This window comes from Symphalangus syndactylus, chromosome 13, assembly GCF_028878055.3.
Source record: "Symphalangus syndactylus isolate Jambi chromosome 13, NHGRI_mSymSyn1-v2.1_pri, whole genome shotgun sequence".
Classification (NCBI taxonomy): Eukaryota; Metazoa; Chordata; class Mammalia; order Primates; family Hylobatidae; genus Symphalangus; species Symphalangus syndactylus.
In genome coordinates, this window is record NC_072435.2 from 106,144,360 (window position 1) to 106,159,813 (window position 15,454).

Genomic DNA, 15,454 nt, shown 5'->3' on the forward strand with positions numbered 1-15,454 from the left:
ATCACCAAGTCTACAATGAGTCTGAAGCTCAACTACTTCCCACTGCCCTAGGTAAAGCCCTTTCTAGCTACTATTTCAGTAGCTTCGTAACTGGTCTTTTGCCTCCTGTTCTCCCATTACACCCTCTGTATCGATTTGTTTTTTACAACACTGCAATGTCCATGTTACTCCTCTAGTCAAATACCTTCCATGTAATATATATTTATCTGCTTGTATATGTGAAATATTCTTTAGTAGGATACACAGAAACTAATAACACTGGTTGCCTCTTGAGAGGACTTTGTAGCTTGGACACAAGGGTGGTGAGACTTCACCGTGCACTCTTTTGAATTCTGAACACCTTTTAAATTCTGTACCATTTGAATGTGCTGCCTCTTCAAAAGCAAAGACCTCTTCTATAGCTTCCTCCCCACCTACCCCCCAAAAAACAAACCAAACCAAACAAAAAAACCACCCAATTCTTTAACATGACAATTTAGTCTCAGTCTATTTTCTAACATCAATTCTCAACACTGCCCCCTATGCTGACCCTACCAGCCATGAAACAGCTGTAGTTTTGGGGATCTACTTTGCCTTTGCTGAGCCCTCAATCTGGAGTATTCCCATTCTTCTCATTTGCCTCAGCTTACTGAAAAATCCATCTCTTAAGGCTTGATGTTGTGCCCCTACAACCTCATGCGTTTTTTTTTGTTGTTTTTTTTTTTGAGACGGAGTCTCGCTCTGTCACCCAGGCTGGAGTGCAGTGCCGCGATCTCGGCTAACTGCAAGCTCCGCCTCCCTGGTTCACGCCATTCTCCTGCCTCAGCCTCCCGAGTAGCTGGGACTACAGGTGCCTGCCACCACGTCCGGCTAATTTTTTGTATTTTTAGTAGAGATGGGGTTTCACCATGTTAGCCAGGATGGTCTCGATCTCTTGACCTCGTAATCCGCCTGCCTCAGCCTCCCAAAGTGCTGGGATTACAGGCGTGAGCCACCACGCCCGGCCCTCATGTGTATTCTTTCACACCAGTCCTGTGCATGTTTGCCTTCCCCACACGACTACGAAACATCAGGGTTGAAGTCTGTTTTGTTCATTGGTCTTTAAAACACCTGTCAGGGACTAATAGGAAGCAACCAATAAACAATGAATTCAGCTGACCACACTGAAAAGTTAGAACACCAATATCTGGTATACAAACTTTCAGCCAAAAACTCCAAAGGGATTGAACCTAGTAATGGATCCTAGCGTTTCACAAGGTGTCATTCCCTGGGTCAGAACTCGCTACAAGATGTTCCTCTAACAGGCCATTCAAAGAGAAGGCTGCCAGGCAAGGTGGCTCAAGCCTGTAGTCTCAACTACTTGAGAGGCTGAAGCAGAAGGATGGCTTCAGTCCAGGAGGTCGAGGCTGCAGTGCACTACAACCGCACCTGTGTAGAGAATAGCTATTGCACTCCAGCCTGGGCAACAGAGCAAGACCCTGTCGCCCCTCCTCCCCCCCCAAAAAAAAAACCAGGCGCAGTGGCTCACACCTGTAATCCCAGCACTTTGGGTGGCCAAGGTGGACAGATCACTTGAGGTCAGGAGTTCAAGACCAGCCTGGCCAACATGGTGAAACCCCATCTCTACTAAAAATACAAAAATTAGCTGGGCATGGTGGCAGGCGCCTGTAATCCCAGCTACAAGGAAGGCTAAGGAAGAAGAATTGCTTGAACCCATGAGGCGGAGGTTGAACTGAGCGGAGATTACACCACTGCACTCCAGCCTGGGCGACAGAGTGAGACTCCATCTCAAAAAATAAAAAATAAAAATAAATAAAAATAAAAAAAGAAAGAGAGGGCTGAGCTGATGGAAAGAGCATTAAAGAAAAGTCTGGAGATAACACTGCTCCCAACTTTCTTTGCCACTAACTGGACCTAATACACTGGTCAAATTGTTTCTCTAAGCTTTAGTTTCCTCATCTGTCAAATGAGGGGCAGGAAGACACAGTCTCTCTAGAGTCCCTTTCTCGGATCCAAGACTGTAGGACTTTTAAGTCACACTGCTGGAAAAAAAGAGCCAGTTTAAGAAACTTTATAAACAAAGGCTAACAAATAAGGCTATCCTGTCTTCATTCACTTAGGAAAAGAAAATAAAACAAATAGGGCTATACTTTGCATTTCACATACAATATTACATTTACTGCACGAACTAGTTTTGAAACAAAGCCTCCATTTCTGGCTTCCCAATTTATCTCTTGTCCTTATTGCACTGCCACATGTATATTTCCAGTGAAGTCTCAATAATGATTTAGAAAGTGGAAAACACTGCCCCTTCTTGTCCTTTCACTTTAGTTTTAAACACCTAACTAAAATGTTGGCAAAGTTTTTCTTAAAGCCACTAACAAACACCTCAACCACTTTTCAATTTGAAATCCTAATAGAATAAAAGATGATGGCCAAGCACGAGATCCTGGAACAACAAAAACAAACAAGATGGTTATAAATTAGTATTAATTGACTTCACGGAAGTCAAATGATCTATAAATACTCATGTATAGAACTGTACAGTAATTATTGCTGCTCACCTCTAACTATGCCTAATTTATAAATTAAACTTTATCACAGGTATGTATGTATGTACAGGAAAAAACATAGCCTATATAGGGTTTCATACTAAACAGTATCAGGCATCCACAAAACATACTAACCTTGTTATTCAAAGACCATTGATTGTTTGGTGAATTGTGTATCGTAATAAGAAAAAAATGACAGGATCAAAATGGCCTCTCAAAACCAAGAGAAATGGATTTCTAAGAACAATGCATACATAAGGCATCCTTATTTAGACTTTCTCATTTCACAGAAACACTAATGATTCCATCACCAATTAGTGGTCAACCTAGAGGCCATAAACAGTTTTCTAGCTCTTATGGAAATAGCTTAAATCTTATTTTCTTGCCCCAAACTGCTATTCAAACATAGCAGATATGAAAACGGAAGCACTTTTTGTTTGCCTCATTCAGCCCAGCCAACCTTTTGCATTTACCTCAAATGACAGCATAGACTAATTTTGGTAAGTCAAAAAACTTGCTAGATAACAGCATCCTTGAAAGATAACAACGTGGCTTGGCGCAGTGGCTCACCTCACAACTTCTGTAATCTCAGAAGTTTAGGAGGCCAAGGTGGGCGGATCACGAGGTCAGGAGTTCAAGACCAGCCTGGCCAACATAGTGAAACCCCATCTCTACTAAAAATACAAAAATTAGCTGGGTGTGGTGGCATGTGCCTGTAGTCCCAGCTACTAGGGAGGCTGAGGCGGGAGAATCCCTTGAACCCGGGAGGTGGAGGTTGCAGTGAGCCAAGACCACGCCATTGTACTCCCGCCTGGGTGACAGAGTGAGACTCCGTCTCAAAAAAAAAAAAAAAAAAAAAAAAAAAAGACAAAGATAACAACGTACAGAGTAGTCCAAAAAGAAATAAATTCCCTTTCTCTTCAAAATACTCTGTTAATGAATACGAGAACAGTGCAAAAGTGTGTTGGAATTCGCCAAGTAAAAATAGTACTGGGCCCTTCAGCAGAAAGCACTCTTTGTAGGAAGTCACTTTCGTAGTCTCTGGCAAAGTTTTTGCAGTCATTTTGTAGTCCTTAGGATTCATACCAACAATTCAATCCATTCTAGAACTTATTCACCTCAAAAACAACTATTCGGGAACCTAGTAAATTTATAAATTCTTAAGTGAGACAGACTCAAGATCAACAATAAGCTTGCTGATAGCAATTTCACCACAGTTGGGAAAGTAATATATAACCTTTCTGGAGGACCTATTGTAATCTTTTTAAATTTTTATTTATTTATTTTTGAGATGAGTCTCACTCTGTCGCCCAGGCTGGAGTGCAGTGGCGTGATCTCGGCTCACCGCAACATCCGCCTCCCGGGTTCAAGCAATTCTCCTGCCTCAACCTCCCGAGTAGCTGGGATTACCAGCACCCGCCACTACGCCCAGCTAATTTTTGTATTTTCAGTAGAGACAGGGTTTCACCATGTTGGCCAGGCTGCTCTCAAACTCCTGACCTCAAGTGATCCACCTACTTTGGCCTCCCAAAGTGTTGGGATTATAGGCGTGAGCCACCACGCCCGGCCCTATGGTCATCTTTATATCAAAGGCCTTGCAAATGCTCATAGGCTTTGACCCAGGAACTCCTCTTCAAGGAATTTACCCTGAGGAAATATTCAGAGTAAAGAGATACTCATTCTAGTGTTATTTATAACAGAAAATTGGAAACAACCTAAATAACTACAAATAGAGGACTGGTTTAGTAACTGATGGGCTATACATGCAGGAGAATATGATGCAGTTATGCTTACCAGTATGGAAACATGCACTCCAGCATGCTTCTGGAGTCATACACTATTACAAACTCCATTTGCATACTGTTGAAACTTTTTAAAAGCTTTACAGAGTAGAATGCATATTAATCCAATGTGTATTCTATGTTATTTAATAACATGTATACAATTATATACACAAAGGCTAGAGGGAACCACAATGACTATCGCTTACTATAGCTGAGTTATGATTTATAGGTGTTTTATATAGTACTTTTCTGAAGATGTGTTACTTTTATAAGCACTAAACAGCCATTTATTTAAAAGCACTACACAGGCCAGGCACGGTGGTTCACACCTGTAATCCCAGCACTTTGGGAGGCCGAGGAGGGCAGATTACTTGAGACTGGGAGTTCAAGACCAGCTTGACCAACATGGAGAAACCCTGTCTCTACTAAAAATACAAAATTAGTCGGGTGTGGTGGCACATGCCTGTAATTCCAGCTACTCGGGAGGCTGAGGCAGGAGAATCGCTTGAACCTGGGAGGTGGAGGTTGCGGTGAGCCGAGATTGCGCCATTGCATTCCAGCCTGGGCAATAAGAATAAAACTCTGTCTCTAAATAAATAAATAAATAAATAAAGGCACTACACAGACTGGGCACGTGGTTCATGCCTTAAATCCCAGCACTCTGGGAAGCTGAGGTGGGAGGATTTGCTGGAGCCCAGGAATTTGAGACTAGCCCGGGCAACACAGAGAGACTCTGTCTCTACAATAATGAAAAAAAAAAAAAAATTAAAAGCATTAGACATGCAAGCAAGAGACCTAGGTTCAAGTCCCAATATAATACTAACTATACCACCCTTATTTGATGTGTCAATTTTATAGATGAGGAAACAGATTCAGATTCAGTGGAGATAAGAGCAGCAGCTTTGTAGTTACAAAGATTAAATAAGGTAAAACATAAAAATGCTTTGCAACTTCTAAGGCACTATATAAAGCACTAGAAGGATGGGAGAATCATGTCTTGTGTTAGATATCAAACAACTGGCTTAGAGAAAAAAAGAATGAAGCATTTTTATTCCTTAAAGTTATTCCTTAAAGAAAAGCTTCTGTCCTTCCCCATTCCCCAATCCTCAATCCCCAATCCTGTTGGGGATTTTTCCTGTTAGAGATTTTATTCAAAAACATTTAGCATCTCTTTTCTTCTTCAAAAACTTTAAACTAAATCGAAAGAGCTGTGTCAGTTGTCAACTCAAGTTAAAATGAATAATAAGTCGTGTGTTAGCCTAATGCCCTCTGCAATAGGTCAGCTTTTACAAAAAGTCTTGATTTATGATATGCAGTTTTGTGAACTGTTAGGAAACAGATTATTTTAGTTCTCAGGGAGACAGAAAACTCCCTATCAGGTTATTATTAATATTATTATTATTATTATTATTATTATTATTTTGAGACAGAGACTGGCTCTGTCATCCAGGCTGGAGTGCAGTGGCACGATCTCGGGTCACTGCAACCTCTGCTTCCTGGGTTGAAGTGATTCTCATGTCTCAGCCTCCCTAGTAGCTAGGATTACAGGTGCTCGCCACCATGCCCGGCTTTTTTTTTTTTTTTTAAACTTTTAGTGGAGACGGGGTTTCGCCATATTGGCCAGGCTGGTCTTGAACTTCTGACTTCAAGTGATCCACCTGCCTTGGCCTCCCAAAGTTCTGGGATTATAGGTCATGACCCACCGTGCCCAGCCCCTACCAGATATTTAAAGTATATGACAACTCCCAAATAAGACAGACTCCTAAATTTTATTACTAACAACAAAAATTAGGATCCAGGACATCACTTCTTAAAAAGAGACCAAAAGTTAACAACTAATTTTGAAAGGCAAACTCATTATTTTTCATAAACTAAAACTTCCAGTTTGAAAAGTCAAATTTCTTTAGAAATAAAATACTGCTCACTTACTTCTGCAAAGCATTTTCCTAAAACTTCTGAACCTAAAGCCCCAGGCAAGACTTCTCTCTAAAAGGCATGGGAACATAAAATTAATTTGACATTTAGCTTGAACTTAACTTTAGCATTTGAGCTACTCAAAGGACACGGTTGTAGGTCACATTCTAACCTGGTGTAGTGCTTCTGGTGTCACACACTAGTACAAACTCCATTTGGATACTGTTGCAGCCATTCAGGTTATGTATTGCCCAGTTTCACAAAGCAGTGCTAAAGTTCAGGGTACTGCCTCCTCCCATCCAGCAACCCCACCTCAAAAAAAAAAACAAAAACAAAAAAAAAACAAAAAAACCTCCACAACAGCTTCCATCTGTAATCTACCTTCTGCTACAATTTAAAACCTCCTTAAAAAATGCACTTATAAAAAGTAAACAGTTATGCTTCTGAAATTCAATTGCTTGCACTACAAAAGGATTCAACCAGAATCCTTTACAGAGATTGTTAACAAATTGAGAGATAAACTGTAAGTTAGGAAAATTTTAAACTAAGCTAGAAAATCTCAAAAGATTTGTGAACAAAGGAAAAGTAGCTCTGAAGCTATAACAAATGAGGAAATGACTTCAAAAATAAAGGTACCTTAATAAGTACCTCATAAAACTGCAATACACCTATATAGCAAAATGAGAAAAATATCAAGGAACAGAAGTTTAAAAAGCAAACAGCAAACCTCCTCTATCCATCAACCCTGTAATCTTATGTATTACAGAATGAAAGAACACTCAGAATAGTCAGAAAGCCACTAGTCAGTGGCTTCCTAAACTCTGCTATTTCATTAGTCCTAGATAGCTCTTTTACTAAGTCCACTCATACTTCCTTATTAATATTCCACAATTTTCTCTTGGAAGCACACAGCTCATTATGAAATCAGGCATAGTTAAAGTAATGATTGATCTCAGAATTTATATATTTGATTGCTGCAATTTTTAAAGTATTTTCCCTTATATAAAATAATTATATGTATATTAATATTATATAGCTACATAAAAAAACAGCTATATTCCTCACAAAGTTAAACAGGGTTACAATATGACCCAGCAATTCTACTCCTAGGTATATATCCCCTCAAATTAAAAACATATGTCCATACAAAAGCTTGCACACAAATGTGCATAGCACTATTCACAATAGCCAAAAGTGGAAACAACTCAATGGCCACCAACAAATGAATGGATCAACAAAATGGGGTATATACATACAATGGAACATTATTCAGTCATAAAAAGGGAGGAAGTACTGACACATGCTCCAACATGGATGAAATCTGAAAACATGCTAAGGGAAAGGCCACATATTACACGATCCATTTGTATGAAATGTCTCAAAACACAAATCCACAGACAGAATCTGCTTTCTGTTGCCAGGGAGATGGGGAGTGACTGACTGCTAATGGACAGGGGGTTTCTTGGGGGGTGATGAAAAACATTCTGGAACTAGATAGTGGCAGCGGCTGTACAACTTTGTGAATGTAAAAACTACTGAACTGTACACTTTAAAAGGATACATGCTATGGAATGTGAATTATACATATCAGTTTTTAAAAATTCACTCAAGGGGCTGGGCACGTGGTTCACGCCTGTAATCCCAGCACTTTGGGAGGCCAAGGCAGGTGTATCACCTGAGGTCAGGAGTTCGAGACTAGCCTGGCCAACATGGTGAAACCCCGTCTCTACTAAAAATACAAAAATTAGCCAGGTGTAATGGTGGGTGCCTGTAATCCCAGCTACCTGGGAGGCTGAGGCAGAAGAATTGTTTGAACCTGGGAGGCAGAGGTTGCAGTGTGCCAAGATCACGCCACTGCTCTCCAGCCTGGGCACAAGGGCGAGACTTTGTCTAAAAAAAAAAAAAAAAAATTCACTCAAGGTCATATTTGCTATCAACAGGTAGATGAAGCTGGAATCTGACTTTAAGAAAATTATGGCATGTCCTGCACATGTATCCTGGAACTTAAAAAAAAGTGGCTCACGCTTGTAATCCCAGCACTTTGGGAGGCCGAGGCGGGCGGATCACGAGGTCAGGAGATCCAGACCACGGTGAAACCCCGTCTCTACTAAAAATACAAAAAAAAATTAGCCGGGCGTGTTGGCGGGCGCCTGTAGTCCCAGCTACTCGGAGAGGCTGAGGCAGGAGAATGGCGTGAACCCGGGAGGCGGAGCTTGCAGTGAGCCGAGATTGAGCCACTGCACTCCAGTCTGGGTGAAAAAGCGAGACTCCGTCTCAAAAAAAAAAAAAAAAAAAAAAATTAAAAAAAAAAAGAAAAGAAAGAAAATTATGGTAATATAATGAGACTGGTGTCCTGACATGGCTTGAAATCTAGCTGAGGAAAATTCCAACGAAGACTTCTTGAAAGACTGAAGTCAGTGGGCACACACACTCTCAAGGTTGACTACTTTTTTAAATGGACAACTCACTTTCAGAATAGAGGTTCTACAAGTACATTAAAATGATCATGACTGTTTGAGAACACCAAATTCTACCTCATCCATTCACTTCCTAAATAGAATTTAGATCTTAATTTTGTTCACACGGTCTTTACACCTTAAGACAACTACTTTTAAGACTGACATTACTCACAAAAACACTTCAAAATCCTGACCATGATCAAAATCAGATCCAAAGGCTGGGATACGAAATTATTTTAATTTCATTTTTAGGTTTCAAGTTTAACCAAGCTTAAATAAACATCCCACAGTTTCATAATAAATACTTTACAACTCAATATTCAGAGGTCAAAATTTATATGGCACAGACCAGGCTGCCATTTTTAAAATAAGTGGTTTCTCTAAACTGTGGTTTAGCATGCAGAGGAGTTTTTGTTGCACTTCAGTTATGAGTCAGAGTGAATAAAGAAGTTATAAACACACACACATACACACACCCAGGAAAAGCATTCGAAGGACAAAAGTATCAGGAGACTGACTGGTTTTTAATTCACATATATCATCAAGAAAACTTGACCAGTAGTCTAACGGGGAGAGGGCTGGGAAAGGGAGTCTCAGATGAGAGTCTGAGATAGGTGTCAGCCTCAGTTCCACCAATAACTAGTAGAGTAACCTTGAGGAAGTCATCTGACTCTCTGGAGGCCTGTTTTCTCATCGGTGAGGTGAAAAAAACTAGACTCCAAGGTTTCTAAGTGTTACAATTCTCAACAGTCTTTGATTCTATTGTTAAGTAGCGTAAGGCTGTAAGAAGCCCAGTTATTACACCATGCAGTTCTCATATTTTTGTGCACCTAGGAAGCCATGCCATATAGAGTAATAAGAAAACTCAGAATTAGCCACAGGGAAGAAGGAACAAGAGAAGTGTACATGGCTCCCGCTAGTACTGGTTTACTCCTGTTGGACCTGGTAAAGAGAAAGCACCTTTGTCAATTTTCTAGAGAATGATAGGAGTGGTTCCTATGTCTCACCACACCCACCAGTCGGTTTTTCCGAAAAGAAATCCAGTGGGGACTACACAAAATGTTGTGAAGCACCAAGTACTATTAGTCACTGCATGACTAATAGGACAGATCAATTTTAAATTAAAGAAACAAAAGAGCTTTCTCTTTTTCACATAAAAAGAAAGAAACAGCTTTCACTCCAGTCAAGGAGTCCTAGATGACCACAGTGAATAATCTCTTACACGGATACTCAGTAATAAATATGGTGTCAATTCAAAGAAAATTAATTATCTACAAAACCAAAAGGTTCAAACTTAAGTTCAACGTAACGTTATTACTCAACATAGCCTTTTAATGTAATTCAGTTTGTAACTCCAACCTCTAGAGTAGACAGCAGTATTAAAGAGTCATTCAAAGTCATCACCTTAGCCGGACACCGTGGCTCACACCTGTAATCCTAGCACTTTAGGAGGCTGAGGCAGGTGGATGACATGAGGTCAGGAGTTCAACACCAGCCTGGGCAACATGGCGAAACCTTGTCTCTACTAAAAAAATACAAACAATTAGCCCGGTGAGGTGACACATGCCTGTAGTCCCAGCTACTTGGAAGGCTGAGGCACAAGAATCGCTTGAACCTGAGAGGCAGAGGTTGCAGGGAGGCAGAGGTTGCAGGGAGCCAAAATCGCGCCACCGCACTCCAGCCTGGGTGGCAGAACAAGACTCTGTCTCAAAAAAAAAAAAAAAAGGTCATCACCTTTTATGGTATCAATAAAATAGAAGTCACCATCATATGAACTGGTTCAGGACAGCCAAGGATCAAATGAGGCCAACTCATGAAGTTATTTCAGGTGGCTCCCAAGACTGCTGTCCGGAAGAGCTCCTCCACAACAGGACAGTCCTGGAGAACCTGTCCTTCACTGCCCCTATCCCCCACCATTTGCATATGTGCATTCTTCATCTTTGTCAAACATGGCTAACAACCACCCTTTGGTCACATCAGCAACCACTATCTGACTGTGTCTGCTGGCATTCCCTTCAAGGGTACAGAGCTTGGGTTCCTGATCTGATTCATATGCATGGACCTCTAGGTGGTATCAGAAGAGTCATGGAGTCAGCAAAGTTCCTAAGAGCCTATGCAAAATTGTATCTCTGTGCACAGGGTCCTGATCCTCAGGGGTTGTGAATCAAGGAAAGCTGAAAACCACTGGTTCAGTGCTACACACAAAACAGGAATCTACCGAAGGTGCCCATGACACCTGTCATGTGAGGTGCAGAACAAAAGGTGCCATATATTCAAAGCAAAAGGAAAATATGGGCTGGGCGCAGTGGTTCACGCCTGTAATCCCAGCACTTTGGGAGGCCGAGGCTGGTGGATCACCTGAGGTCAGGAGTTCGAGTCCAGCCTGGCCAACATGATGAAACCCCGTTTGTACTAAAAAATACAAAAATTAGCCGGGCGTGGTGGTGCGTGCCTGTAATCCCAGCTACTCAGGTGGCTGAGGCAGGGGAATCGCTTAAACCTGGGAGGCGGAGGTTGCAGTGAGCCGAGATCGTGCCATTGCACTCCAGCCTGGGCAACAAGAGCGAAACTCCATACCCGCACCACCCCCCACCCACCAAAAAAAAAGAAAAGAACAAAAGAAAATGTGATATGATGGTCAGAAGCTGTAGTCACTAAGGGTCAGGTCGTCCATTCCCTTTATTCCCTAGTCCAGATAAACAAAAGGAGACTCAAGAGAGGCTCTGCCCAAGACCACAAATCACAGAGCTACTAAGTGGCAAAGCTGAGCATCAAAGTTCGCTGGATTTCCACCAGGATGTCAGGGCATGAAATTATGTTTATACTTTTTTAGAATGGGTTTGACCAAAATCCCCCCAATTCTTGTAAATATCCCACTCCATTAAGAAGGTAGCCTTCCAAAATTTTATTGTATTGTATTATATTTTTTTTGAGATGGAGTCTTGCTCTGTTACCCAGGCTGGAGTGCAGTGGCGTGATCTCGGCTCACCGCAATCTCCATCTCCCAGGTTCAAGCAATTCTCCTGCCTCAGCCTCCCTAGTAGCTGGGATTATAGGTGTGTGCCACCACACCTGGCTAATTTTTGTATTTTTAGTAGAGACGGGGTTTCGCCATGTTGGCCAGGCTGGTCTCGAACTCCTGACCTCAGGTGATCCACCCACCTCCGCCTCCCAAAGTGCTGGGATTACAGGCATGAGCCACCACGCACGGCCTAGCCTTCCAAAATTTTAAAATCAAGCTTCCGTATAGAATTTGATACATTTAAATACTCCCCAAATCATCGATGAAGTCACGGATCTTTCACAAAAGCCGCATACAGATTTTTTATTTTTTTTGAGATGGAGTCTTGCTCTGTTGCCCAGTCTGGAGTGCAGTGGCACGATCTTGGCTCATTGCAACCTCCACCTCCCCGGTTTAAGCGATTCTCCTGCTTCAGCCTCCCTAGTAGCTGGGATTATAGGCGCTACCACCATGCCCACCTAATTTTTGTATTTTTAGTAGAGATGTGTTGGCCAGGCCGGTCTCGAACTCCTGACCTCGTGACCGGCCTAGTGTTCGCCTCGGCCACCCAAAGTACTGGGATTACAAGTGTGAGCCCCGCCCCTGTGTTGCTTTTTAAAGTTGTGTTCATAACACAGAATAGGGGATAATGAGCCTCTAAGGTTTACCTTATAAATCTGTATGCTGGGCTGCGCGTGGTGGCTCACCCCTATAATCCCAGCACTTTGGGAGGCTGATGTGGGCAGATCACGAGGTCAGGAGTTCAAGACCAGACTGACCAATATGGTGAAACCCCATCTTTACTAAAAATACAAAAATTAGCTGGGCGTGGTGGCACATGCCTATAGTCCCAACTACTCAACAGGCCTGAGTGACAGAGGTAAACTCCGTCTGAAAAAAAACAAAACAAAACAAACAAACAAACAAAACGCAGCACAGGTCACAAGCTCATTGAGTGAGGCACTTCTAAATGCATCAGGGAAAAGATAGCCACTGACAGCTGACTTCGGGGTGGATTTTTACAATTTCAATCTGCAAGATGCAGGATCTTTCTAAGTCTACCTCTCACGTTAATATCAATAGCGTTGCCTAAACATTAAATGCTTTTTCTTCAACCCAGGTAATAGGGTCCTTCATAAATTAAACTGAGAACAACCTTTCCAGTCCCATGTTCACAAACACTACATGTGGTAGAACCAAAGATACTAGGCAATTATTCTGAGATCAGATTAAAAAATAATTACTGTCATAAAAAAGTTACAGAACCATTTGTTTCAATGCCAAACTCTGCCTCAGCATATGAAATTTAAAGTAACCAAAAACAGTCTCACCTGGGAAGGGAAATCAAAGTGACATTTGAACCCAAGTTCAATGACAACACGTCCTTCAATTTCAAAGCGAGTGCTTTATTCATTCGAAGAGTTTTAACGGCACAATATCCTATAGCATACACAAAATCTCCTAAGGCGTACATTATGGTAAAGTTTCTGACTTCTTGTGAACTATATTTAGCCCTTTCTGCCAGCTGTCTCCGTGGTCTCCCACCCGCCAAAGGTATAACTGGAATAGGCCTCAGGGAGCACCTGTGGCCTGAAAAGGCAGTGACCAATTCTCAAAGCTTTCTCGGCTGCAGTCTACAAGTAGGCTCGACCATTCTATTTTGGATCAAGGAGACTCTGCCAACCCTCAAGTGGACAAGATCAATTTGGGAGAACACGCTGTGAGGGTTTCTTCGCCAAGCCAGCAGCCCCCACCGCCAGACTCCGAAAAGGGTGAAGATTTGGTCACGATCCAGGCGGCGAAAGAATACGGCCGGGCTGTCTGGGGGCTCAGGACTGCCCGTCTGCCGGCGATCCCGCAGCCTGGGCCGGGCTGTGGTGCCGGGAGCACGCGAAGAGGCAGGGATCCCCGGGGCACGCGGAGAATGAACCAGAACGAGGTTAGGAGCCTGCAGGTGTCGCCCAGGGAGGGGACGAGGTCGCTTAGGGCTGGCACGGCCGAGTGAGACCGAGTGTGTGGCTCTGGACTCGGACAGACCGGTCACACTCTCGGGTTGTGACCTTGAGCACACGACTTGACCGCTGTGCGCCTCAGTTTCCTCCTCTCTAAAATGGGGGTCGTTGAAGCGGAAAACGCGCCTCGGAGCGCTTGGCACGGCGCCTGGCGCATAGTAAGCGCTCCCTCCATGTGAGCGCTCTGGCTCCTTTCGCCGCCGGGAGAAACTGGGGAAGCCCCGCGCGGGGAGTCCCCGGGAGGCGGATCCGAAGCTGGGGCGAGGGAATCGGGGACTCACCGAGCACGTCCGCGGAACGGTGCCGGGCCACGAAGCACGCGTCGTCTCCGTAGCACGCGCCCTTCTTGAGGAGGCCCTTACGGAAGTCCTTCCCGAAGCCGCAGCCGGCCGTCACCAGCCCGTAGTCGCCGCCGCCGCCGCCGCCGGCCCTGGGGTCGGTCTGTGAGAGGCCGCCGAGCACGGCGCGGGCCACCAGCCGCCCGTACGAGAGGACCGAGAACATCGCCGCCGCCGCCCCCCCGAGGAGGCGGGGGGCCGGGGGAGCAGGAGGACGCGGAGGCCCGGAGCCGGCTCTCTCCTCAGCCGCAGTCGCGCCGCCGCTGGGGCGCTCCTCAGGGCGGCGCGCAGTGGCCGCCGCCGCCCCTGCCCGACGCGCGGGGCCTCGCACACGCTCAGCCGCGCGCACCGGAGCCAGAGCGAGGTCAGAACCGGCGGCTCCTCCGCCTCAGCCCAAGTGAAGTCCCGGCTGCAGCGGCCGCTGCCGCCGCCATCTTCCGCTCCACTAGCGTGTTCCGGGCGGCGCCGGCAGCACCGCCCCCTCCCTGGCCCTGCCCCTAGCCCCGCCCCGATTCCCCGCTCAGTCCCAAGCCCCGCCCCTTGGGCTGGCTGCCTTATGCAGGCACCAAGGTTGAGCATGAGCAGAGGGTGCGGACGCAGTGTCTCCTGGGAATTATAGTCCCGGAGTCGTAGTCACTTTTGACTTGGCTGCCAAAGATTTAGGACCTAGGAGGATTCCTCAGACGCGGGACCTACGTTAAGTTAGTAGGAATTGCAGGTGGGCCACGTGAGGGTTTTCTACCTTGTTTTAACCGTATCTTTTAAAGCCCGTTTTAAATAAATAACGCCACCATTCCTTTAAACAAAAACCTGCAAGAAACCAGAATGGAGTCACATAATGAGAAACAGAGGTATGCAGATCTAGTGACACCTCCCCAAGTAATATACTGGAAGGATTTAGGGCGGCAAACTGTTTGGAAAGAAGAGACTTTTTGTACAGTCTTTTAGGAAAAATTGAGAAAATGTTATGTGTCCCTATCAGAGTGGGAGGGGACACAGATGGTGTCATGTCCCTTTTGCTAACTGGCCTCTAGCCATGCTCACAGCTGCCTTAAGACCTTTGCCCTTGCTTTCCCTTCTACCCTCTGGAATGTAATTCGTTTATCTGAGGGTCCTGTGTGTTCTGTTGCTGTATCCCCAGAACACGTGAGCACACAGTAAATATGTGAATGAATGAAAGAATGAATGAATATTTCACTAGATTCTAAGTTTCCCAAGGACAAGGATCATTTGTTGCTGAATTATTAGAATCTAAAGCAATGCCTGGCACACAGTAGGAGAGTGTGTAAATGTCTGTGGAATAAATGAAGGAATAATGGGCTGGGCGTGGTGGCTTACACCTGTAATCCCAGCACTTTGGAAGGCGGAGGTGGGCAGATCACTTGAGGTCAGGAGTTCAACACCAGCCTGGCCAA

At 44.2% G+C, this 15,454-nt stretch overlaps 1 protein-coding gene across 1 annotated transcript in view; it reads right to left on the bottom strand.

The window, feature by feature from the left end:
• PPTC7 (protein phosphatase targeting COQ7) overlaps positions 1 to 14,497 on the bottom strand; it is a 49,893-nt gene extending 35,396 nt beyond the window's left edge. Inside the window, exon 1 of the mRNA XM_055236391.2 lies at positions 13,983 to 14,497. Within this exon, the coding sequence (XP_055092366.1) occupies positions 13,983 to 14,205 (223 nt within the window). The 5' untranslated portion in view covers positions 14,206 to 14,497. The remainder of the gene's footprint in view (positions 1 to 13,982) is intronic.
• Positions 14,498 to 15,454: the final 957 nt, after the last annotated feature.